A 26,971-nucleotide genomic window follows, 5' to 3' on the forward strand; every position below is an offset into this window, starting at 1 on the left:
AAAGTATACAGAGTAAACAATTGGGAAAATTAGTATTTTTGACAGTGTTAAAAGAAATTCCAATTTTAAAAAGGTGATAGAAGTTTAACTTTCACTTTTTTTCCCTCTTTGGCACTTTCTTATCTTCATCTGCTCCTTCTCCATTCAGATAATATATCACCACAGCTCACATGCATATCTCAAGGCACTATTCCCAGGTAACTCCTTATAAGACTAGCAAACAGCACCCAAAATGGCTGTGTAGCAAAGGTAAATCAGCATGCCATGCACGGTACCTTGTATACAGAGCTTAATCATACAATATTAAATATTCCTTCAACTCTGGGGTAAACAATGGCATACCTCTTGTATTTGCCTCCTAAACTAGAATAAGCAATCCTCACAGCTGTCCCCCCTTTTTTCTAAAAGGAGGAGGTATGAACTGAATGGAGCCTCACCTCGCTCAAGGAATGAGGGGAGGGAGGAATAGTCTTCAATCAGCTGTCCCCTGAAATGCCAGCAGATGAAAAATTAACCGCAGTGACAACAGACAAGCCCGGTGAGCATTCTGTTACTATGTGGTGCATTTGCACATTCAAGCATTTTAAACTGAAAAATATAAGTAGAAAGTCAACTACCTCTTTGTCTCCTATTTCTGAGGCTCGCTCCTCTCTTCTCTTCTCCTGTTCCACTGGTGGCAGGCAAAAAATATTGTTCAGACAGCTGCTGATGAGTTCAAAATTATCCGTTTCACTCAGGGGAGGCTGTAGGTTTCTGATTGCTGGTTAAGGAAAAGTAGATCTCTGCCTTGCAGTTGGGGGGGGGGGGTGTATGAAAAAATACAACAAAGTACTGCTGCTGTGCTTGTGGCTTTATCTATCAGTTTCACTTCACTGTATTTTTATATTTTAATTTATTTTTATTACTGAACATCACTGGCGAAACCATCCATTTTATGACATCACACTCATAAGTTTTGAGCACATTACAAAAATGGAAATATGCATAGGCGTAAAATTTACATGCATCTTTTTGTTTAAACTGCAACTAAATATTAACAAAGTTAACTGAATGTTATGCTGCAGTACCAAACTTTGGTAGTTCTGTGGACCACTAAGCATAAACACAACATGTGTACAAAGCTCTTCTGTATCAGTATACAACAAATTTGCACACATTAGAAAGTACACTAGCTGCATTAATTAATCTTTAGCATAGAACTTAAAATATAAATAATCCATGGTAATACAATTTATAAATCAGTTCTCACATTACAACAATTAACCACAGCATTAAAAAAACATCAACAGGTGACCACAACAAAGTATGTTGTACATGGCTAACTACTTAATATTGCAACGTTAACATACTTAAGGTAAATCCACTTTAACCCACATCAACTGGATAATTGTGGAAATGTAAATAGATTAACTTTGAGAGCTAATCCCAACAAACAAAATGAAATAATCTTCAAATATTTAATGAGAAATACGCCTGCTTTGCTGTGTTACCAATAAAGTAAGTAAATGACAATATCAGGAAACTGTACTCAGAGGATGAACAGACAAGGTGTCCTCAAGCACACTAAGGATGGGCATGCAGTACATCTCTAATCTGTCCCCAGAGATTTACATTACAGAGTACAGTCAGAAAATAAATGAAATTCCTACATACATTAGCTTAAAAAGGTAAACTGTATCTTTTTTAAATAGTGCCACCATAAAATGGCTTACTGCGCAGAATCTTCAGATAGAGGATTACCATACAGTCCCTGTTCATAAACAGGATGTTATGGGTTACAGTCAAGAATTTAAAGAAATTCACCTTGATTACAAAGCGATAGAGGCGAATCTTGACATCCATGTTGAGAACGCACAGCTTCCCAGATTATGATAAGAAAGATGCAATCATAATTCTTTGCAGTGCATGGAGCTTTACCTGCTTCCATGTACTACAAAAGTTAGAGGGGGGAAAAAAGAAAGTGTAGCAGCTGTAAGTGTTTTACAGATTAAAAAGGCATACCACACTAACAGTGGCCACTAAAAGAAATGGGAAGCTGGTAAACACTTCCTTTGGACTTATATTAAAAAAAAAAAAAAAACTCTGAATTAAGTGTTTAATGGCTATCCATCACTGTTCTATTGTGGCCTCTGAGCACTGTTAATTCTGTACAGCGACATCAGTGTTTAACACTGCTGGGGGTGCTTACCAGTAATTAAGCATGTTTCTGTCAATGTCAGAACATTAACTGTGACACACGACGCACAAAAATTAAATTATGTACATTCACTGTGTTTTTTTAAATCTTTAATAAATGTGTGCTAGTCCAGCTCTGTGTTATCGTTTTGGCATAGAGTTTCTCCTAAAACTTCATGGCAGTTTCTGCAAACTAGTAACAATGTTAAGGAGGACTTTATAAACAAAACAAATTAAGGAACAAAAAGGGTTGCAAGTACACAAAACTGCTGTACTGTACAACCATTCTCACATAAACAGCAGATATGTACACTACATCACTAACCCACCCTGGAGACTTGCACCAGAGGAGGGGGGGGGGGAGAAATAAAGCTCCATCCTACAATGATATTTAAAATGGTAAAACAGTTTCTTTATAACAGCAATTACACAAAGACTTCTCATTAATATTCAAAAACGTGCAAGCTGATTAGGCAGCCCAAACAAAGTAACAGAAAAATGTCCGGCCACTGAAGTACCACTGAGTGGCCAGACTTTTCTATTGGCATGTGCTATAAAGGACATAGCAAAATACAAGAAAAATCAGGTACGTTCTGCAAAACAGAAATGCACCTAATTTTCCTTGTACTTCTGCACTCATTCTCCTTAAATCTTGGCAGATCTCGTACCTCTCAACTGTCTGGATCTTCATAGAATATGCAGAATTTTGCCTTACAGTTTTCTTCTTTTCTTCATAAAAAAAAATGTATTTTTTTTGGCAAGCCACTGGGGACTGAAGTCTTCAAATGACGACACACATTTGAGATTTACTTTTCATATCCTTCAGAAAATGCACACTAACACAAAACCTCCCATTCCAGTAACATTCTAAATTTGTAACAGCAATAAAATCTGTCTCTATTTTTTCCAAACACCTTTACTGAATTATCACTTGTGACATAGGAACATTTACATTCATATAAAAGTAATCACACTATAAACAAACATTTTACTTCACATACATTGCTATATATCATATAACATAAGCAGCATTACATAAATTATTCAATTCCTGCTTTTTTTTTTTTTTTTTTTAACAAGAAACATCTTCATTAAACCATCACTTACTACACAGGCAATCATACATGTATATAAATGAAAACAAACCACACCGACACAATCCTACCTGCAAGCATTTTACATCACAAACCATACTCACACACTCCCAGTTGCAAACATATACATTACTTATAATCTACCCAATCTACTTCAGTCAAACATTACATACCTCATTTAAGTCCTGTTGCCTTTTAAACCTCATTCCTCCCTTGTTATGCATTGTTCCCACAATTTCCATTTTTCTATGTAGTTTGCTTCTACCCTTTTCTAAAGATCTCAATTCCAGTTGTTTTACCTCTGTTACCATAGTCAATAATTCTAGTACAGTTGGTTTAATCTGTCACTATTTTGAACCCATGTCCCTACCCAATCCTTATGTTGGTCTGTCCATGTTTCTTACATTAATACTGACAAAAAAAAAATCAACAGAAATTCTTCTCCATTACTTCTCTCGAACAGCACTGATGTACTTACTGTGCAAGCATGAGAACTTAAGTCCCATACCCAAAATACATCAGAAAATGTAGAGGAACACTACACTGTCATTATACAAAGACATTATTTTAGAAAAGTAAGCAATTTCTGTCTTAAATGTCATTGTGTAATGGCAATAACCCATGACTGTGTGTGGGTGATGCTGGCTTTATGCCCTCGTGACCAAAGCACACTAACAGTGGGTAAATCCAGCATTACCTACACCCAGTTGTTGGTTACTGTTTAATATACAATGACTGCTATTAATATTAAAAAAAGAGCACGATGATTGGTCAAGCCCAACCAGCATGCCCGTTGTACTATACCAATGGATAAAGTTTTCCATAAGTATATCCCATAAAAATTTTTTTTTTTTTTTTAAATAAGTTTAAAAAAAGAAGACCTGAAATGAACGAGGGAGAATGCAAAGAGACAAATAAAAGGATAATCAGGTATGTTCTGCAAAACTAAAGAAAAGTATCTGATTATCCTTATTTTCTCTGTCCTGTCTCTCCAGAATGTTAAGAGTCTCGCAGTATCTTTTTTCTTAAGTATATTAAAAAAAAAGGCAACTGAGATCTTCCTTTCTCTGTTGTTTTCTTTACACAACACTGATGCACTGCATAAGCATGGGAACGCAAGTCCCATACATATGTGCAGTACATCAGGAAAGACCCAGCATACCAGAGAAAACGTGGAAGGGCACCATGGCGCCATTATACTAAGACATTATTTAAGAAAAGTAAGTATTATTTTTCTTAAATAATGTCATTGTATAATAGCAATAAACAACTCTGTGGTGTGGTATATACTGAAGATTTATCCACGGTTGGCTTTATTTAATCACTCGGGCTTCGCCCTTATGATTAAACCACACCAAAAGAACACCATCTCCACGGTGAAGCATGATGGGTTGCTTTTCTTCAGCTGGAACTGGGGCTTTAGTCAAGGTGGATGGAATTATGAACAGTTCCAAATACCAGTCACTTCTGGCCCAAAACCTTCAGGGGTCTGCTAGAAAGCTGAAGATGAAGAGGAATTTCACCTTTCAACACAACAATGACCCCAAGCATACATCCAAATCAACAAAAGAATGGCTTCACCAAAAGAAAATTAAAGTTTTGGAATGGCCCAGCCAGAGTCCAGCCCTAAATCCAATAGAAAAATCTGTGGGGTGACCTGAAGAGGGCTGTGCACAAGAGATGCCCTTGTAATCGGACAGATTTGGAGTGCTTTTGCAAGGAAGTGTGTGTAAATATTGCCAAGTCAAGATGTGCCATGCTGCTAGACTCCTACCCAAGAAGGCTGAATGCTGTAATTAAATCAAAAGGTGATTCAAAAAAGTATTAGTTTAAGGGTGTGCACACTTATTCAACCAGTTTATTGTACATTTATTATTTTTTATATTTTCCCCTAACAGATTTGTTTGTTTTGTAATTGAATTGTACAGGTTATAGGTCACATTAAAGGTGGGAAACGTTTTTAAATTATTTATTGTGGTCTCATTTTTTTATATCACAAAAACCTGGCATTTTAACAGAGGTGTGTACACTTTTTATATCCACTATAGCTATGAATATGAAGCAGTATTAGGGTTGTGGGATGCTGAAACAAACTGCATGACCGCTCAAGGCCTCATTACCCAAAGCTAAAAAGCATTAAGGACTATAAACTGTGTAAAACACAATCTGATGAAAATGTGCACTGATGAACAAGCCCTACTCCTTTGTTGGTCAAAATGAATGCAACATGAAAACTGCTGTAATAATATAAAAATTATAAAAAATGTCCTGGCCAGCCCAGTGGGAAATAATTAGAGTTCCCATCTGGAATGAAGGTAATTCAACTTTGTGAAATGGTTTCATTTATGAAAAGCCAAAAAGAGGACAGATGATGCCAGCAGACCAGTGAATTATAACATTTCATATTAAATACATCAGGAAGTTCTGGTACATTACCAAGCTATAAAACACGAGTGTTTGAGACTCGAAAACACTGCTTTAACCTCATTTAAAGTTGAGATTATCGAGAGCAGTGATTCTCAGTTAATGAATGCCAAATAAAAATCATACTTTCACTTTGGTAGTTGGTGAGTATAATAAAACCAGATCACCTTTTTGGGGAGATGTTTCTGTACAGATTCAAAACTCTATCTCTATAACTACCATGGTAATGCTGCCTCTCCTTGCTTTGACTTATTTTTACCCAAGATCTTTCTGCTTTCTACGTTAAACTTGCTTTTATTTATTCATTTCTATTTTACTTAGTTGGTATTTCTACTTATTTCTGCTCTCTTTTTTTGCTGTTTCACATCACACTATTTATCACCTTCAATTAAACTAAGGTAGTATCTACAACCTTATTCATAATTCAATTGATCTGTGTCTTCAAATAACTTTTGTATCTTCTGGCATGTTCTCTTCATTATTTGTCATGCTACATTTACTCTGTTTCTGTATTGTTCCTCTGCCTATTTTCCAAACTATCATTTATTCATTTTACAGAATGACTTATACCTTTTGATTTCGGATTGTGTGTGCGTTACAAATGATGTAGAAAGCTATAACAATACTTTTTTAACTGAGATTTTCTGCATACTTTGGAATGTTTTGACTTTGTATAAACTGCACACTGCATTTTATACGCAATAGCTCTTTTTAAGCCATACTGGTCTAAAAAATGAATATTCCTAAAGTTTTGTTTTTGTTGCATCAATCTGTTTTTGTAAATACCCATGTAACTCACATGCTGTGGCTGAAAACAGTCCCTGGACCACCCACCTATCCGATTATCAAATTAAAGCAATATATCAGTCAGTATACAAGTGAAAATTAATGAAATTCAAACCCAATTCCCAAATGGACTGCCAAAGAAAGTGCCAAGGAGCTAGCAAGGATTTTTATTTATCCTTTGATGACCAGGTTAGCACCACTAGGCTACTGGCCTCTTTTAAAGGGAGACCTAAGATGGTATTTGTCCTACTAGGGGAATTATGTGTAGGACACTGAGTTAGTCCCACAAGGTTAGTGGCCTCTTTTCAGGACAGATGCAAGGTGGTATTGATAACTACTGGGGGGGAATTTGTCCAGGACATCAGAGAACTTCCCTACTCTTTTTAATAGGTGGTGAGGGATCTTTTACATCCATCTGAGCTATCACAAACACAAGCACATGAGACCTCAGATTAGCATCCCACTCCTCTTATGCTGCACTGCAGTAACATCAACCCATCTATCCGGTGTGGGAAAAGAACCCACAGCCTCTTGTACCAAAGAAAAGTATGCTACGTGTTGTGTCACTGACTGGATTTCTGTGCCCTTTTTTATCATCAATACATTTGCTTATGTAACTGTGAGTCAAGTATAGGACAAGAGCCTGGAAACTGTAACAGACGTGGAAGCATTTGTTTTGCTATTTTTGCATCACAGTCTAAGCATCTTTGGATGCTGCAGAGGTACTGATGTGAGGACTTATGCCTCACTACTCCTCCAGCTTTTCCAGAACAAACAAAACTGCTGCTGAGAAATAGTAATTAATAAAAAAATGCCAAAAATTATTACTATAAAAACAGGGCAAGTGGTTACTAAAACACACAGTCCTTTCTATATAACAAATGCATTGCATTACTCCCTTATCAACTACCAGTTGGCACAGAGGGTTAAGCCTGTCAGACATAGGTTCATAGATTAGTACTAAGCTAACTGCCCTTGTGAGCCATTTTAAGCCTAGCCATTTATCCCTTGTGAGTTAGTCCCCATGTTACAGGTTTTGAATTCCTCAGTCCTCAATTGCCTACTGTGTGACCTCAAGAAGTCACTTAACTGGACACTGCTCCCAGGTCACAGTGAAAAAAGAACTGTGTGTCCAGTAGGCCTACCTGGTTAACAAATGCATGTCAGTTTACATACGCCACTAAGTCTAATATGTGTTACTAAAATGCTTATTAAACTTAACTGCAACTCAAGTTACAACTGAATGAAGGTTTAATTGGATGAATAAAAATGGCCAAGAAAGGACACAGTTTCTCTGCACTCCCATAGGAGGGACATCCCTAGCCTCTTACTAAAATATTCAAACACCATGGCCAAACCATGGACCACTCCAATCACACACAGACACTTCATCAGTAGTGATCGCATATATTCAGCACTGACAAATATAAAACAAAATAAACCTTTTCAAGTTAACACTCAACATGTGGTGATACTATTTTTACCATATATATATATATATATATATATATATATATATATATATATAAAACACCTGTCTTGCTGGATTTCAAGTCTAAATATAGTTCACCAGCTTAAGTTAGCTCTACTGCTGCTAAAATATACATGTGTACATATATACAAGTAAACACTGATTACAATCTAGTTTTGCTACTGTAGGGCAGACTGAGCTTTAGCCTTGTTACAATGTCTTAAGTTGCTTCCGAACTCAACAGTGCATTGCTGCAATTCTGAGTACAATGTACTCTCCCTTGCTTTCTAAGACTGATGCCAAGGCATTCTAGAATTTAGTACTCATGAAAAAACACTATGGGCAAAAACTAAAAAAAATTATGTTAACATGAAGTTGTTCACAGTCAAAATCTCCCAGCAGCACAATAACTGCTTATTACTGCTAACCCTAAAACTCCCTATGGAGACAGATATGCTGATGTGATCCTGTTATCCTGGAAATCTAATTTTCACCCACAATGCACTGTGAGGGCATTGCTGATCAGCTTAAAATGCCATCGGCTCTACTGCATGGCTAGGCTTAAAAAGGCCATTGTGGTCGTTAGCCTAGTAAACACCTATGAACCTATGTCAGATCACACATTAACTCAGAATGAAAGCAGTGAGAAATACTGCTAAGCTTAAGAAACGTCAGTAGGAATGTCAATGACTGATTTGCTGTGATTCTTAGAGCTTTACTTTCGTACATGCATCTCACATTCTCTAAAAATGTTTGGTAAGGTAAAAGCAAATAGATGAGATAACACGGTATTTAAAAAAAATTATATTAGAGGTTCATGTCCTATCACAGCACTCCTTTCCCACATTACTTCCATCAGTCAAACCAGAATATTTCATTTCCTAACTTAGACAACATCAGTCAACAGTCGTTTGTAAACAGAAACGCATATCAAAATGATAATTGTGGTTGGCCCTGCCAGTAAACTACTCATTTCTAGTCTTAACTTACATCTTTTTTAATCTTAGTTTTACAGTATAATAACAATCTGAGTATATACAAAGTATCCCTTAGAAGTGTGCCAAGTAAAATGCACAATACAATTTAAAATGCATACTCCGTAATCATACAAATACCTTCAGACAGTAGCATCATGTGAACAGTCTTACTTTGTACAGAGGTTTACATAAACAATACTTTTGTGGGTTTCTTTGCAACCGTGATTCGCTTGTTAACGTATGACATACCCCTTTAATATCTACAACCAGTGCTGTACTTTCAAATATTTCCAGATTTTTAAAATTATACATAATATTAAGAACTAAGAAAAGGATCAGAAGTCTTATGGTCTTGGAGAGGAAAAGAATACATGTACAAATGACAGTATAACTCTGAATCCTTGGAGCCTAAATGGGTTTTTAACCCCAATGAGTTTAAACAAAAAAATAACTAAAATACCTTGCTATGTGTGGTTTTTGCCTTAGCAAGAAACTTTTGGATGTGATAGGCATTATGATGCAACAGCAAGGAAGACAAATTCTTTAAATATCATGAGATTTCATTCAGCTCCAACGTGGATTGCAATGAGGAGGCCGACTATAAGAGAAATACCACACAGAAAGAAGCTGCTGAGTCATGTTTTTTAATACGTAGAAGAATGGATATTATTCTGTAGGGAGAAAAATATACTATGCAGAAAGGAAACATTGTGTTTAGGGCACAGCTGTCTTAGTATATAAATGTACAGATTATAGCTTAAACTTAATACTGGCATAAGGCACTCATTTTGAAGTGATTAGTACTTACCATTTTATGCCACTTCTTTGATATGAACCTTTTATTGTTCCACTATTATGAACAAAGTACAGTTTTGCACCTACCATAAATGTAGATGTTCGAGTACTAATACAGCCGCAGTCATAACAGATGGGTTCTCCTGCCGTCAGGCGGGTCCTCGGTCGGCCGAATTCCAAAGTCTAGGTCCAGCGTCGGTTGTCGTCGCTTCTTCCCTGACGTCAGTGCGACAGGGGTATAAAGGAACCAGCCGACACCATTCTCTTCAGTTTTTCTTGCCCCAGATGTCAGGTGCCCCCAGAAGGAGGGCAATACATAAATTTGTGTAATAATGCAGTGCAATATAATCAAAATACAGTAGTTGCAAGCAAATACATCATAAATGAATACCCCAATCAGGTTGTATGAGGATGTGTTAGCCTATAGGCCTGTCCCAAGAGGGGAAGGAGGGAGGGAAACCTGGACTGCAGCTGTATTAGCACTCGAACATCTACATTTATGGTAGGTACAAAACTGTACTATGTTCATCGTGCATACAGCTGCAGTCATAACAGATGGGTAGAATCCCAAAGCTAAGAAAGGGGTGGTAGGCACTAGGTGGAACTAGGAGGAGCCAAAATGCCCTGCAAGACTGAAGTGGCAAAGCCTGCTCTAGATTTGGAGTATAATGGTAGGTTGTAGTGCTTGGAGAAGGTATGCACAGAACTCCAAGTGGCTGCTTCCAAAATATCCTTGGTAGGAACTCCTTTGAGAAAGGCTGCAGAGGTGGCTGTGGCCCTGGTGGAATGAGTTCTAATGCCTGTAGGTACAGTTTTGCCATGAAAGGAATAGCAAAAGCGTATGCAGTGGGCTATCCATTTTGAGATTGTCTGTTTGGAAATTGGCTTTCCTTGAGCTCCTACCGCATAGGCCACAAAGAGCTGTTCTGATTTTCTGAAAGGCTTTGTTCTGTCCAAATAATAACGCAGTTGTCTGTGGATGTCCAAGGAATGTAGTAATCTCTCCCCTTTGTTTTGAGGATTAGGATAAAAGGTAGGTAAATGTATGGTCTGATTTAAAGCTACCCTGGATACCACTTTAGGCATAAAGGACGGGTTGGTTTGTAAGGAAACTCTGTCCTGATGGAAGATGATAAAAGGCTGGACAGCCATGAGAGCCTGTAGTTCTGAAACTCTAAGAGCTGAGGTGATAGCCAGAAGGAAAGCTGTTTTCCAGGACAAATATTGCAAATCTGATGAGTCAGCTGGCTCAAAGGGAGGCAAGGTCAGTTTTTCCATAATGAAATTAAGATCCCAAGCAGGTATTGGTTGTTTCCTTGGAGGTCTTAAATTTTTAGCCGCTCTGAGGAACTGTCTTAAGAGAGGGTGAGAGAATAAAGGTGGATCAGTGTTGTATTCTGCAGAAATGGCTGAGGCATGGATTTTGATGGAGGAGAAAGAAAGTCCACTGCTTAGCAGTTCAGCCAAATATTGTAGTATTTGAGGTAAATTCAGTTTTCCAGGATCCTGGCCCTTTTTCTCATTCCAGACACAAAAACGTTTCCATTTTGCAGAGTAAGCTTTTCTAGTTTATGGTCTTCTGGCCTCCAAAATGACATCCTGCACCTCCTTGGAGAGTAGGGCCTGTTGTGATGCTAAGGAATCTTCCATGCGGCTAGATTAAGTGTTTTTAGCTGGCTGTGAATAGTTTTGAAGCTGTGCTGAGTCAGAAGAAGAGACATTAGAGGCAGGGTCCATGGTGGGGAATGCGTCAGGCTCCTCAGGAGTGGGTACCAGTGTTGCCTTGGCCAGTCCGGAGCAATGAGAATCATCTTTGGTCTGTCTGCTCTGGTCTTCAATAGAACTTTGGGCAGCAGAGGAAGAGGTGGGAAGGCATAAACTGTCATTGATGTCCAACTGAAAGAGAGCGTCCACTCTCCAGGCCTTTGGATGGAAGATCCTTGAGCAGAATTTTGTCAATTGATGATTTTTGTGGGAGGCAAAGAGATCTATGTCTGGCCTTCCCCATTCTTGGATTATTTCTGTAAAAACTTTTGGATGCAATTTCCATTAGTGTGGATCTGTCATATTTCTGCTTAGGTTGTCTGCCAGCGTGTTTTCCTTGCCTGGCAAGTACTGTGCTTGTAGTTCCATTTGTAAGTCCATGGCCATGTTCCAAAGTGACATGGCCAGTCTGCATAGGGGGTATGAATGTGTTCCTCCCTGTTTGTTTATGTACTACATAACTGTGGTGTTGTCCGTTCTTATCAATAGTTGACCTGGTTGTAGAAGGTCCTTGAAAGCTATAATAGCATTTATTCCTGCTAGCATTTCTTTTTGATTGATGTGCAGGTGCTTTACTTTTTGGGACCATTTGCCCTGAATGCACCGATCTGTCATATGCGCCCCCCAGGCGTAGTCAGAGGCGTCTGTTGTGATGACTTGATTTGTTTGAGGCTTGCTGAATGGAAGACCTGTGTTTCTTTGGCATGCTTGAGCCCACCACAGAAATTCCTTTTGCAGACATGGAATTAGTGGTATTATTGTTTCCAAACTGTGGCTGTGTTGAGACCATATGTTTTTCAGGTACCATTGTAGTTTCCTCATATGCAGCCTTGCACATGGGATTAGTAAGATGCAAGATGCCATGAATCCCAGAGCCTGCAGGATTTTCCTTGCAGTCAGCCTGGTGTAATTTGCTATTGTTCTGAAATATTGAATTAGTTGCCCCTGCTTCTCTGGCGTGAGGTAGGCCATCTGGGTGTTTGTGTCCAAATTGGCACCCAGGAAAATTATCTTCCGAGAGGGTATCAGCCTTGATTTCTTTTTGTTGACTGTGTATCCCAGAGAGTTCAATAACATTATTACATAAGCCAGATGTTTCAGAAGAATGTGCTTGCTGTCCGCTTGGATCAGGCAGTCGTCCAAATAGGGGTATATTTGTATCCCTTGAAGTCTGCAGTAGGCAATTACTGATGCCAGGCATTTCGTGAATACTCTGGGCGCAGTAGATAAGCCAAAGGGCAATGCAGAGAATTGATAATGGGTTGAACCTGCAAGAAATCTGAGGTACCTTCTGCAATTTTGTCTGATTGGGACATGCAGGTATGCCTCCTTGAGGTCCAGTGTTACCAGCCAAGACTCCTTGCCCAGCATGGGAAGAAGTTGCTGTAGTGTGAGCATCTTGAATTTTGGTACGAGTAGAAATGTGTTTAGGATGGATAGGTCCAAAATAGGTCTCCAATCTTTTCCCTTTCTTGGCACCAGAAATAGCCTGGAATAAAAACCTTGACCTTGTTCGGGCGTAGGTACCTCCTGAATAGCTTTCATGTTTATGAGCTCTGTAATTTGCCTTTGTACCTCTGCCCTTTGATTGTGTGGCAGGTTTGGCATGCCTCTCATTTTTGGAAGGGTGTGAAAATGGAATTTGTAGCCTCTGTTTATAATGTCCAGGATCCATTTGTCCTTTGTGACAATATGCCAATTTTTTTGAAAATAATGCCAGCTTTCCTCCTAAGGGGGCTGCCATTTGAGACCTGGTTGGCATGCAAAGGGGAAAGTCATTGGGTTTGCTTTCTGAAAGATTGCGAGTTGTCCTCACTACCTCTTTGTGTAGGAGCTTGCCATTGTCTGCCTCTAAACGATCCTTGGGATTGTCCTCTGCCCCTCGGGCGCCTGTATCTGCCTCTTTGGGGTCTGTCTGTGGCAGGAAAGGACCAGTTTTGGAAGGCCAATTTCTACTAAAGCGTGGGGTTGAACCTGTAGAAATTCTTTCACCGTTTGCATTGATTTAGCCTTTTCCTCCATTTTCCTTAATACCTCCTCAGCATTAGCTCCAAATAGTACATCCTTTTGAAGAGGGGCGTCTAGTAATTTAGCTTTGACATCATCAGGCAAGGCTTGTTCCTTGAGCCAGGCATGCCTACGTATGACTGATCCTGTAACAGCAGCTCTACATGAGGCCTCTAGAGCATCAAAACCACATTGTAAGGTATGCTTACCCACTTGTTCTGCACTATGCATGAAATCCTGCAACTCCTTCAAGTCTGGTTGTTCAGGTTGTGACATTTTACTTTTCAATTGTGATAACAAAAACTGTTGGTATTTTAGCATATGAAACTGACAGTTTAAGGCCCTCATGGGTAAGGTAGCCGAGGTATATACCTTTTTTCCCCACCTTTCTAAGGATCTGGAATCTCTCGGAAGGCAATGGATTTTTAGCAACAGAGGGCTTAACTCCCTTGGGGCCCTGTGAGATGGTTTCTGGGTCAGCAGCATGGCTTTTGTATAGAAATTGGTGTGAGTCAGGAACCCTGTAGTACCTGTCAGGCTTAATTGGAGCTGGAGGTAGAGAGTCTGGGTTAAGGCAGGCCTCCGAGTAAACATCATCTAGGATGTCCAAGACAGGTGGTATAGCCAGAGGCCTGTGCTGAGGTAGCAATAGAAATTCCCTGAGCCTTTTCTTGGAATCTGAATAATCTTGGCGTTCCCAGTGGAAGTGTTCCCTTAAGGTATGCAAAGTTTCCCCAAATGAGTAATCCTCAGGGGGGGGGGGGGATACAGAAGGGATGGACTCCTCCGCATCAGAGTCTTCAAAAGGGGAGTAAGAATGGTCCTGATCATCAGAGTGCTCTGAAATAATGGAGCCCTGATCAGAGAAGGGGGAATCTTCCTTCACTCTGGGCCTTTTGTCCGGTGGGGGCTGAGAACCTCTGATAAGAGTAATTAAATCCTCAGCCATTTTAAGCATCTGTTTCTTAGGCATGGGGCCTGGAGATGGGCCCTGTGTAGCTGGTCTCTTAGAGTGCATGGTTGCTTTAGACTTTGTGAAAGCCTTGATGGAGAAAGAAGAGGAAGGTCTGAAGACACCTTGAGTGGAGGTGGACCTGTCCACATTCTGAGTTTCAACGCCAAGAGTGGCTTCGGTATCTGTAGTCGGGGTGTGGGCCGAGGAACCTGCGACCTCGGGCACAGGAGACACCGTCAAAGAAGTGTCGTCGGTAGTCAGGGGCTGCGTAGGCGCCTCGCTGAGAACCGGACCACGTGTAGTCGGCTTTGGCGTGGTGTCGGTAGAGGCCGCGGACCTCGTGTGTCGGTCCTTGTCTTTGCGTTTTTTAGACAAAACCGGAGTCGGAGTATCCGACGACATAGTATAGTTAAATGCTTTCCCAAAATAATGCTGGGTGAACTCCGCCCGACGCTTAATAGTGCGTTTGTTGAATGTAGCACAAAAGCGACAGACCGAGACGTCGTGGTCTGGGCCTAAACAAGGTATACAGAGGAATGGAAATCCTTATGCGGTATTTGCTTCCCACAAGAAATACAATTATTAACTTTGTCTGACATCGGTCTGAGGCAAGAAAAGTTTCCCCAACGGGGTACTTAGCTTTTAAGAAGACTCGGTTTCCAAATTTTCGTAATCTCAAGAGCTGGCTGACCGGCACTTGCGAACTGCTTCTGCTTCGGGCACCGCGCGGCAAGAAAGACTGAAGAAAATGGCGTCGGCTGGTTCCTTTATACCCCTGTCACACTGACGTCAGGGAAGAAGCGACGACAACCGACGCCGGACCTAGACTTTGGAATTCGGCCGACCGAGGACCTGCCTGACGGCAGGAGAACCCATCTGTTATGACTGCAGCTGTATGCACGATGAACATCTATAGGTCGTTATTCTGTTTTTTAGTAAAATCAAGGTAAACTCCCTGTGACGTCCCAGCACTGGCCCAGTAATCAAGGAGCCTCAATCTTCACCTCTGGCAACAGTGAAGGGACATACACAAAGAGGATGACAAGTACACACACAGTAAAATGCAATTTTCCTTAAGAGCACATAGAGACCACAGTCAGACTGGCACTGGTTTCTCCCTCTTTCTCCAGATCCTCAATAAGACTTCCCACTGACACAGCTATAAAGTTGAGTCATTAGTCAGGGCTCCAAGTCAAGTCCTCCAATACTCTCTCTGTCCAACCAGTGCTTCATGTCCCTGCCCAAGTAGCTGATACACGCACATTCTTGGAGATTTGTTTTACACACACACACACACACACACACACACACACACACACACACACACACACACACACACACACACACACACACCCCTGGTAAATGCTGGCATTTACTAGCAATGCCCCCTTATGCCCAGACTATAAGATAAATAAATAAGGTAGTTATCACTGCCAACAGAACTCCTTATCAGCTACTTTAAGGCCCATAACAAATGGGGCCAATCCTACTGTGTAATATTACTATTAATCCAAATGGTAGTTTGACCAAGGGGCCAGGCTATTAGGAGTAGCCTGTACAGTGTCACCAAATCTATATGCAAATACGCTAAGAGCTTAAATATCTCTAAAGCGACCAGCCACAATTAAAAGGTTTAAATATATTTAATAATAAATAATAAAAGAACAAGACAATACCAGATATGTATTCACGGTGACTTCAGAGCTCAAACTCACAAGAAATATTTAAACATTGCAGGACAGTCTCAAATAAAGAAAGAAAAACATCTAGGTATACTTTACTATATTCCTATCTGAATCTAAAAGGTACTATGCCCTAAAAACTTATTTACAGAACAACAGGCAGGCAGAAGTAGTAAGTGGATGTTTCCAGGTCAAAGACAAAATACAAAATGCCCCGTTTCTCTTTTTCAGTGTTTTCTTAAATTAATATATTTAATATTGCTGCTGGGATACTTGCAGCATGATATCACTTTCTGGCACCTGACTTCAGTTCCCAGGCTCACAAACAACTCCCACTGATGCAGCACCTAGCATCTCTCTGTGAAAATACATAGCCTTCAGATGTTTGCAGCTGCTAGAAGACGTAAAACAATAAAACAGTTACAATACCACGCAGAAGGCTCCCTAGTTTTAGGCATCCTGTCTCCTTGCTGCATTGAAACTAACTTTTGTAGCACAATCATAAAACAATTTAATTTCAACTATTTGTAAGTTTTACAAGTTAACCCTCTATGTTCTAGTTCCCACTGTTAAAACATACACAGTTACACAGGTATAATAGTTTATATACACTTCTATTCTTTCCCAGTAAGGTACACTGACGACACACCTTCAAACCCAGTACTTAAACACACACATGCACACAAACACCTGTACCAGCAGCTTGATATACAGACAAAATACAGTTCTAATATAGTTGCAACACAAGTGATTGCATCATGCTGATATTCACAAATGACATAACTATTTACGAAATTCCAGGTAGCTGTGCCGCAGTATCTCCTTCTATCATACTTCTATATAAATCATATTAATATTCACAAATTATATAATTATTTACAAAATTCCAGATGGCACAGCTGGCAGTATTTCCTTTTGAGACACTTCTCTTCTTTACATAATACCAACAGAGGGTGTCACTGTTTTTATGCAAGTGTTTTCCCATATGTGCTTGTGTGGAAAAATTTTGCAAGCCAGAAATTAACCAAGCTTTTATTTATTTTTCTCTTTCAAAGATCTGGTACTGCTACATTTTATTTACATGAATACACTCATTAGGAAATAAGAAAAAAATTTAATGTGTCTGACAATTTTTTTTTTTTTTTTTTATCATTACTCAAGAAATATTTCCAGCTTCTTACAGCTATCACTATCTTGAGCACTTGAGCAGCTCATAAAGAAATTGTTAAACGTAAGGACGTATTGTGATTTCCTTATTTACATGTTAGTTCTTACTGATATCCTTGTTTGCCTAGTTAGAGAGAAAACACTAGTTTACTGGGAAATTCATATTAATTTGCATAACAATAACATATATTGTTACGCAACACCAACCCTGCCCTGAACACTTAACATTTTAATTTCCTTATTTACATGTTAAGAGTTTTTCTTGTTGATACCCTTGGGATCTGGTACAGTACCTGTCCTCATATACATATTCCTGTTCTTGTTTTCTATATTAACCACCAATAATGTTGCTAAAAGGAATCATGCTAAATGTTTTACTAGCTGACAAACCGTGCAAGATGAAATATTCAGAAACCTAGAGAGCTTATGTAAAGTGCTAATTCCAGCAAGATCAAGGAAAAAAAACACTAAACTAATTCCAGCAAGATACTTTTATCTGCTCTTCCAGAATGTGGTTAGGTCTGCAGCTCAAATACAAGTTTTTGCATTCAACGTGACTCTTAAGATGTACAGTTAGTCATATGAATTACAATTAAATCAAGTAACCATAAAGGTTCATGGGAATTAATGATTGACAAACAGTATTTTTTTGAATTTGTTAACCAGGTACAGCATTAATCCACAAATGACCAAATGCACTTTTCTGATTATTACATGATGTACTTTAGTTAAATGAATGCAAGAAAACATAAGTAAATTCATATCTGGAATGCTAAATAAACCTTTCAATGCATCATTAGTTCATTCTTAGAAGGTAGGCATGCTGTTCCTTTCACCACCTTTTATTCAGCACGACTTTGATCACTTTCAACAGTTTAACATGTTGCAGGATTTAGATGCATTTTTCCTGATTTAACATAACAGTTATGTAGGGTAGCTATAAAGTTTTTTAGGTTATTTGTATAGCTGTTCTGAACTACTACAAAATGTGGAGTATAATTTGAGTTAGGCTTGAAGGACTTGGGATAACCACGTTGTATTCTATTAGCTGCAGTTATATTAATTTTGCAGTGATTATAATTTTTATGCCAGAATTAAATTTCTAACAATTTCAAAAAGAGTTCCCAACACTCTACTTATAAGTATACATGCCTTGACTGAAACTATGTTTTGCTTCACTACAATTTTAAACATGTTATCTTGAATGCCTTCTTGTAAATTCAAACATATGACTTTGTATCATCGACTTTACACTTTTACAATCTTTAACAAACAAAAATACTCCTTTCTACTCTAGCAACATAACTGACTGCTGCCATGTTAGAAATAATAAAAAGAAAGTCTTGAATTTCCTGTTAACATCAAGAAAAAAAGTGCCACACACCTAAATAAAGAAAAACAAACAGGTGTTCTGCAGCAATGGATAAGTATTCTGAAAAAAGCAGAAAATGCATAAAAAAGGATACACCAAGTACCTACAAGCTGTCAAGGCATTCAGTCTAATGGCAGTCTTCAGGGAATCCAGGGGTTCCGCTTTGATAAATTCCTGAATGACAAGAGAGACGAGAAATATTTGTTTTAAAACTGGTCTTACAGTTCTGCAACATTTGAGAACAACTTAATACAACCTCTGAACGTCCATGTGTCTACGTTTTTATGTAACAGATAAAACATTTTCATTGGTTCTGCCTTCACTTTAAAAGTGTCACCTGTGAAATCAATAAAACTTCAGCAGGGGGGAAAGGACAGCAAATGTCTTACCCACTAGACAGCATAGTTGCTTAAATGAAAGACTTGTGCTTTACAGCTGCAATACCTGAGGTTTAATTCTGACCTCTGTCACTGTCTGTGTAGAGTTCTCCCAGCCTATGGAATAAGTTACTACTACAAGTCAAAAGTACTTTGGCTACCTTTAAAACTAGGCCTGATGACTGGATGGTTAGACACAAATGTACACCAGGGTTATCGTATAGCTCAATTTGAGAGGTGAGCATTTGAAAAAGGTGACAAAAACTTTAGTGCATGCCTACTTAAAGGTGTATATTTCTCGGTATCTTATGGTCCCTAGGATTGCTTGCCAAGTAATGTTCCTTTCTTTCTCTGTCACTACATGAAAAATGCAGGATGGGACGCATTGCTATAGTGGTCAGAAATCTATGTAAAATCTGCAGAGGTTTACCAAAATAAAACTGTTTGCAATTATTACCTTGACATTAACTATTACAGTAAAAACTCACTTTGTTTGAACATCACACCATCAAGGAAGCTTATTTGGTAAAAAAAAGACTTCTACAAGTCTGTATTTCCAGACAGCTCCCCCCTCGACCACATTGCCACAGCTGACATGGAAAATGTTCTCATACCACAACCACAATGTTCCTCAGTTCACTCTTTTAACTATTAAAAGCCTTATAATGAAAAGAAAGGCAAGCAACAAATACCACAAAACTCCTTTACACTTCAGATACAGAGCGTCAGTGGACCTGCTAGCTGAAATGCCACTAAAGATCTGGATTGTGGACTAATAGCTGTGTAATAAACCAGCCTTTACTGAAGCAGCCTCTTCTAGTGACGTTTTTTTTTTCTTTTTTTTAACTAAAATCTGACAGCACTACAGTGTCACAGCCACCTTTAAGCATGCCCACAAGGTCAAAAATGCCATTACAAACTGACAAGCTGCAGTATTTGTAAAACACTCAAAATATGTAGCTGTCACTTAAATTCAGCAAAACAAATCTGGCAGCTTTCAAAAGCACGTATGTGCTGCTGTAACAGTATTTTGTAATCTTTTCAAATGCCTGGGCTTTAAAAATGACAATACAAAATTAAACGTTTATTTTATTCCAAAATACATCTGTCTCCATTAACTTTAAAGCTAGGAGCACACACTAAGAACATAGTACAAGTATTCAGGTATAATTACTTAAATGTCCTGCGGAACAAATACCCCAAAACAGTTAAAGGGGCAGCATAACTTTCCTGAAAAAGTAGTAAAGGGGTCATGAGTAGTTCTGAAACCACTTTTAGTAGGAAAAGTGGGCTAATTTTGAGGGAGGGCCTGACTCTTTTGAAAGATCATACAGGATTTCCTACAAATAAGGTCAAGCAACTCTAAGATCTTTCAGGTAACACTGGCCAACAAAAAACATTGGCATTCACAAGATAAATTTCAGATCTGCTAAACCAGCTGGCCTAAACGAAAGATGTGATGAGTTGTCAGTCAGAAAGCAGAAGTTGCAAGTTCTTCAGAACCTGTTGACCAGACTTAAAACTACTAACCACTCCTCCTCAAATATTCTCACTTCACATGCCAAACCCTCCACCTCAGACTTCAAGGGATTTAGTAGCCCACCACAAGTCCTAACACTCTCAGCCACCAACCTCATCACTTTTCATTTCTCCCATTTATTTAAAAACTAAAAATACAAAGCAAGTTGAAACACTACTTAATTTCATATGGATACTCCCCCCCCCCCGACTTAAACAACAATTATTCTTCGTTCTTAGAGCTATGTAAAGACTTCTTCACAATCCCCCTCACTCACATATACAGTTTCTGTCTATCCAAATACAAAATGCCTAATAACTGGAAAACAGACCCAATTAAACTAACCCATCTCCATGTTATCCACACTACAGAAAATCCTGAAAAAATTAATGCACTCAGCTAACAGTCAATATTCTACAAAACACCTTTGTTGAAAAAAACGCATCCGTTCTCGGGAGGCTGGAGTACTATAAGCACCCTATGGACTCTCCCAGATAAAATACTAGTTAAAATGGACAAGGTAACCTGACATGCAGTCTCCATAGACCTTACTAAGGCCTCTGAGCTAGCAGACCAGACATTAATGCTGGACAAACTGATTGGAATTTTCATAAGGACAGACACAGACATACTTCCACGTTTCAAGACTGTTTAAAGTAAAAATAGGGGCAATTATTTCCAACGCAGACCTTCTCATCATATTTGTCATCCCTCAGGGCTCCATTCTTGCACCCTTACACCTCCATTTTCATCAATAAACTCCCTTATGAACTTTATCAGATAGATATTACCCTATATGAACACAACATGCTTGTCTTCAGATCCAGCTATCTCCACTTTGAAATCCAAACTCATCTCCATCAAATCCCCACTCCCATAATAAGCATTTTATCCAGCACAAACTTCAAGAAAAATCTAACAATCTTCAGTACCCAAAGCTCCACAACACTTCACATTACAGACTTCATTCCACAAATGAAACCACCACCTCTTGAATATCTTGGAGTGGGGTTAGACAAGTCTAACTTTCACCATCACCTAGGGAGAACATGTAGAAAAAATTCAATACTCATCTGGGCCAGAAAAATCACCATCTACTTTTCAGTCCCAGCAAGAACCAGTAATGGAAAGGAAATTCTACTTGCACAATAAGCATATGGGCTACCTTTAACTGCTACACCCTCAAAGAACAGCATACCCTATATAATCCATCTTCAATCAAATATATTGCTTCATTGTAAACACCCCCCCACTTCCCAGAGAACATCACTGCCTTACACTGTCTAAAGCAAAGTGGCTTCCAGTAAAACTGAGAGCAGCCCTTCTGTGTGACTTACTGTACAAGACCCTAGATCTATAGGCATGTTCATCTCTTAAGGAGAAACTCATCACCAAACATTCCTCATAACTACAGATGTCAATCAGACCCTAATCTACCAAAACCATTAACCAAACTACACTGCTCTGACCCTGCTTCCTCAACCTTAGCACCTAAACTATGGGAATCTATTCAAATAGGTCTACAAGAACTTCCCTTCTAGACTGATCAGACCTTACACAGTACTCATTACATAACCCTTGAGAACTTTCATGCACTCAATTTGAACCACGTCTGAAAAAAGGAAGCTGTTATCCACACCAACGTTTTTTCTCTACTCTTCCTCCCTTCCATATTGATTGCATCCATCTCCCCTTACCGTTCACTATCAGTATTTTTTTAACTGTTATATACATATATTCTAATATATTCTAATGTCTTATTGTTGTATATATTTCTTATAGTATTAACGTTGAGATTAGGACTGTAAGCACCAGGGCTCTACCAGAAATTAGTCCAATGAGATTAGTGCACTACCATAGTAAAAATGTGAATAAAATAAAGCGTTATATGAAATTGCTGACAGGCTAGAGTTGGGCCAAAATACTACTGCCCATAAGGTCATGGGATGCTGAAGTGGCAGGTACACACACCCTCACCATGGAATACCGAAGGCTTAAATCAAACAGGTGTCTACTGTAGGTTAGAACCATCTGTAGTATCACTGCCTCTCATAGTACAGCATACTTTTCTACCCAAATGGAGAACCTCTGTTATTTAGTTGAAAGTAAGGCAAGTGGAAAGCTTTCCTGGTGGTCTCAATCACCTTCTCCAATACAGCTGCTCAAAGGTATGGCAGGACAAGGGAATATGTCACAACAGACATGTATGAAAGTGGTGATGGCTGTCACCATGGGTTTTAAAAGGCTGGACTATAGTCACCTTGGCCATAAATGAGTAACAAAGAGAAGACTCCACCTTTTCTTGCCTGAATTGTTTTTGGAAAGGCCCAGAATCAAACGAAGTTTTCATAAACTTCCTTTGCACTTAAAAGGAGTCCACTCCACACCCTCCTTGTCCTGCCAAGCTAAACTGAACATGGCATGGACCCCATTTTTTCTGTGGTGACATTTCAGTCTCAGAGGCAGCCACACCCCCACACACAAAAAATCCCCGATTAGGCAGCCTCCAGAATGGTCATTTCCAAGACAGGAATGCAACTGTAGGTGAGTAAATATGGTAGCGCATTCACCTAGCATGGGATGTAAATGGCTACTAGGGTGATGCCTCAGATGATGGCCCACTGTCAGACCTATAAGGTTTCCCCAGACAGTATGAATACAAAACATTCTGCTCTGCTCTGTTCACATACCACACCATCATCTAACTATTTGACCAAAACAAATGGGGTTTAGGTCACAACTACTACTGCACTTACCTCAAGCAGAGTTAATACCACAGGATCTGTCACAATGGCCTCAAATAACCTGTACCTGAGGGAAGCCGATGCAATGATCTCAACCTACAAAGTATCAATTATCATGATCTAGGACAGGCTCAAACACAGCAAAGGTACCGCTCATGAAAACTGACTGGAAGAATCTACCACTCCACAGCAATCTGTATCTGACATCAGATCAGCATGTGTGAGGGTATAACAACTAAGTCACTGACATTTCACCATCCACAGGAGTATCCTCAAGTGACAGCAGGGTGAAGATGGTGGCTGCCAATAACTCATTTGATTGAGACCAAACAGGAGCACAAATACTGAAGCTAAAAACTTATTTTTTCTCATCTCGATACAAAATCTATGAACTCTCTTCTTAAGCAGGAGCAACCAGAACTCAAAGTGTCCAGCTCAAAATCCTTTAAGTTAAGAAAGTGCAGCTGTGTAAGATTTTACCATTACGGTAGACGTCCTTCTCTTCACTGCTGCAGTACGGATCCCCTGCCAAGGGCGGCCCAACATCCAGCCAGTATACCAAAACCTTTACTTTGTTCTAAGATATGCCACACATCCCACGTATGCCCCCTGCATATAGTATAGGGCATAAAGTGACCTCCGGATGTACCATCCTCAGGACTGAGAGCCCAGTAGGAATGCCACTCCAAGCGAGTACAGAGGTAACCAATACATCCAGAAGAGAACAGGAAGAGGAAGGAGAGAGTGAATACTGTCACGCCACCAAAACCTTTGTAAAAACTCTGGGCTTAAGGGCTGACTTTGTGATGTAGAGGTAAGGAATGTTCACAGTCACAAAGGAGACATGGGTTCAGGTAGCAGGTCCAGCAACTAAAGAAGTCCAACAGGGAGGGTTGATTAAGTGAATGATGCCAGCTCTCCCTTTCAGGGGTGAGCATCTGCCACTGTCAGGACACCCTGTAGGGGTTGAGGGGTGAGGTTCCTACAAATACATGCTCCACAAACATGACAAGATGGCAGACACCCAGTGGTCTCACTCAGAAGAGCACATTGGGAGATGCAGTGTCTCAAAGAAGATCGAAGTCGGACTTATCCTCTAACAATCAACCTACTAGACTGGTTTGGTACCAATCAACCTTACAGACTCTACTCCTTTTGTGGACTGCTTTTACTTCAGCAATCACACTCTGCTTTGGCCCACCTATACTGCCATAAAGTTCCTAAAAACGTATAATACCACTACCTACCAAATATTAAAGCAGCAGCAGGAATCTTAACTGCAGTTTGAACTGTTCATTAATAAATGTTGACCTGTCATCATGCAGGACTGCAACGAGCATTCTGCAGTATTGACTTTATATTTTCCTTCCACAGCAGAAAAACAAACCACTCAAAAACCAAAAGGTTCAAGGGAAATAACACACTTTTGTTAGTGCAAGAACTTAAAAAAAAATCCATTACCACACATATAAAGCAGATGAACTAAGTAAAAGTCTAGCAGCCAATCCTTTTAATGAGCAGTATTCCACACTCAAAAAATGCAAACACTGTGCAAGCAAAACTAAAGAAGCCCATCTAAAAAAGCACAAGAAATACTACTTTGATGTGCCCACACACAAACTGCTTTAGTAATACCCATACTTATGCAGACAAAATAAGATGAAGTATTTAGGAATATGGATTAAAGGGACTTCTATTAAGGCAGCTAAGGATATGTCAGAAGAGACTACACAAAAGATAATACAAAAACTGAGAAACTGAAAAATCTTTTTTGTGGATATGGATATCATATGGATAGTAAGAGACAAGCAGTGAAAATGTTTTGAATCTCTTTAGCTTTATATAGAGGTCAGGCATATTTTTATCAATTGGAGGAGAGGTTGTGGACAATAATTAAAGAAAGGTTGATAGTATTTATTTGGGAGGGGGAAGAGGACAAGAATTAAGTAGAAAAAGTTGATCCTCCAAATTGAACAAGGTGGTTTAGCATTACCTGATTTAAAGGGAATATTTTAGACCTACACAGTTCAGGCTCAAATACATAACACAAGAAGAAAGTTATAATTCAAACTGAAAAGGTATGATGATGAAACAGGAAAGTTCAAAAAATAAGGAGCGAGGGGGATTCTCCTTAAGGAGAATGACAACCACCATACAGAGTATTATATTCATAAAGTAGGCAGAATGTATTCTAAAAACTAACCCAATACGAGAATGGAGAAAGGAGATTTTGCTAATATGGATGCTTTTAAATAAGGGGTAAAGAAAATAGGTAAGAGGAGATTGTAAATTACTGTAGAAAACTGGCAAAGGAACCAAGGTATTGGGAGAAAATAATGATAGAGGGAAATTTAATGGAGTGCGATGAGGCCAAGACAATGTTTTGTTTGCAGGCTAGAAACTGCCTTCCCTATCAGGGGTTGATGGGCAAAAAGAAATGGATAGGCGAGGTCATATGTGTACAACCTGCTGTTGTAGAGCTTTTAGTCAAATCTATAAAGCAAGCTGCGGTTAAGGAAATGATAATTAGTTTGGCACATAAAAGACTGCACTCTAACTATAAGAATCAGAGAAAATTTGAAAAGATTGGGGAGAGAAACTGAAAAAGCAATGTACAAGAGAACAATGGGAAGACATATGTAAAGATCTCCCAAGTCCAGTGTTGTAGCAGTTAATGTTGTTGCATCACAGCAAGATGTTCTTCGGTTCGATTCTCACCTGGGGTGCCTTCTGTATGCAGTCTGCATGTTGCATGTGCTCCCTGCATTCATGTGGGTTTCCTCTGGGTACTCTGGTTTCTTCCAACATTTTAAAACATGCATCTGGAACATTTCTCCCAAGGCCTCAGCTAAAAATAGGGGCTCAGGTGTCTAGGCAGTGAGACATTTCCCTGTAGTACATTTAACTGGGAACACATGGCTGAAGTGACAGTCAGCTGCAGAGAAATATGGCTGTTTGCAAATTCCCTGTGGGCAAAGAGAAGAATGCGTTGCCATGCCCAAAACTTCAATAACCAATTGCACAGGGGAAAAACAATGTCCATGTTCCCCAAGGGAACATGAGACAGCATGCAATATGGCAGGCATCAGTGGCAGGCTGGCCAGAGGGCATGTCAGTGGCAGTAAAAATGCAGTGTACAATGGCCGGTGCCTTTATAATCGGTGTGTGTGGACCACTACCCCCCTCACAGTGTCTAGGAAACATTAACTAAAATGCATACTGGAGCATAAATGTGATTACAGTAGCCTGCAGGATTCCATCCATGCTGTAGCACACTTCTACATGTTGTAGTTACATACGTATGTACTGTACACCAAGCACAACACTCATTACTACCTCTGCCTCCATGGATTTGATTATTAAAGCTGTGAGCATGGCAGTGTGCGCTTCTTTTTGCTCACAGAGAATTTGCAGGGAAATGTCTCGCTGCCTAGGTGCCTGAACCCTAAAAACAGACTCTGCCCTTGTTGGACTTTCCCAGTAAACAAATGTTAAACAAAATAAATAAAATGCAATAACGACAAAAAAGTTTGGGATTTTTATTTGGAAGTGTTTGCATAGGAATCTGTATACCCCAGAAAGACAAAACTGTTTTCTCATGGAAACAGCAAATGTTAGAGGTATGATGGGGAAGAAAGAGGCAGCAGGGAATATGTTTTTGG

At 39.3% G+C, this 26,971-nt stretch overlaps 1 protein-coding gene across 2 annotated transcripts in view; it reads right to left on the reverse strand.

Annotated features, from left to right (window-relative positions):
- The window catches only part of MROH1 (maestro heat like repeat family member 1), a 2,449,684-nt gene that overhangs the window by 936,807 nt on the left and 1,485,906 nt on the right, over nucleotides 1-26,971 (reverse strand). For both annotated transcript variants that reach the window (XM_044067698.1, XM_044067696.1), the window contains 2 exons: nucleotides 18,764-18,843; nucleotides 618-753 (listed from right to left, as the gene is read on the reverse strand). In XM_044067698.1, coding sequence (XP_043923633.1) covers nucleotides 618-753; nucleotides 18,764-18,843 — 216 coding nt within the window. The remainder of the gene's footprint in view (nucleotides 1-617; nucleotides 754-18,763; nucleotides 18,844-26,971) is intronic.

Source organism: Protopterus annectens, chromosome 3.part1 (assembly GCF_019279795.1).
Source record: "Protopterus annectens isolate FY-2018-M chromosome 3.part1, PAN1.0, whole genome shotgun sequence".
In the NCBI taxonomy this organism is placed as follows: Eukaryota; Metazoa; Chordata; order Ceratodontiformes; family Protopteridae; genus Protopterus; species Protopterus annectens.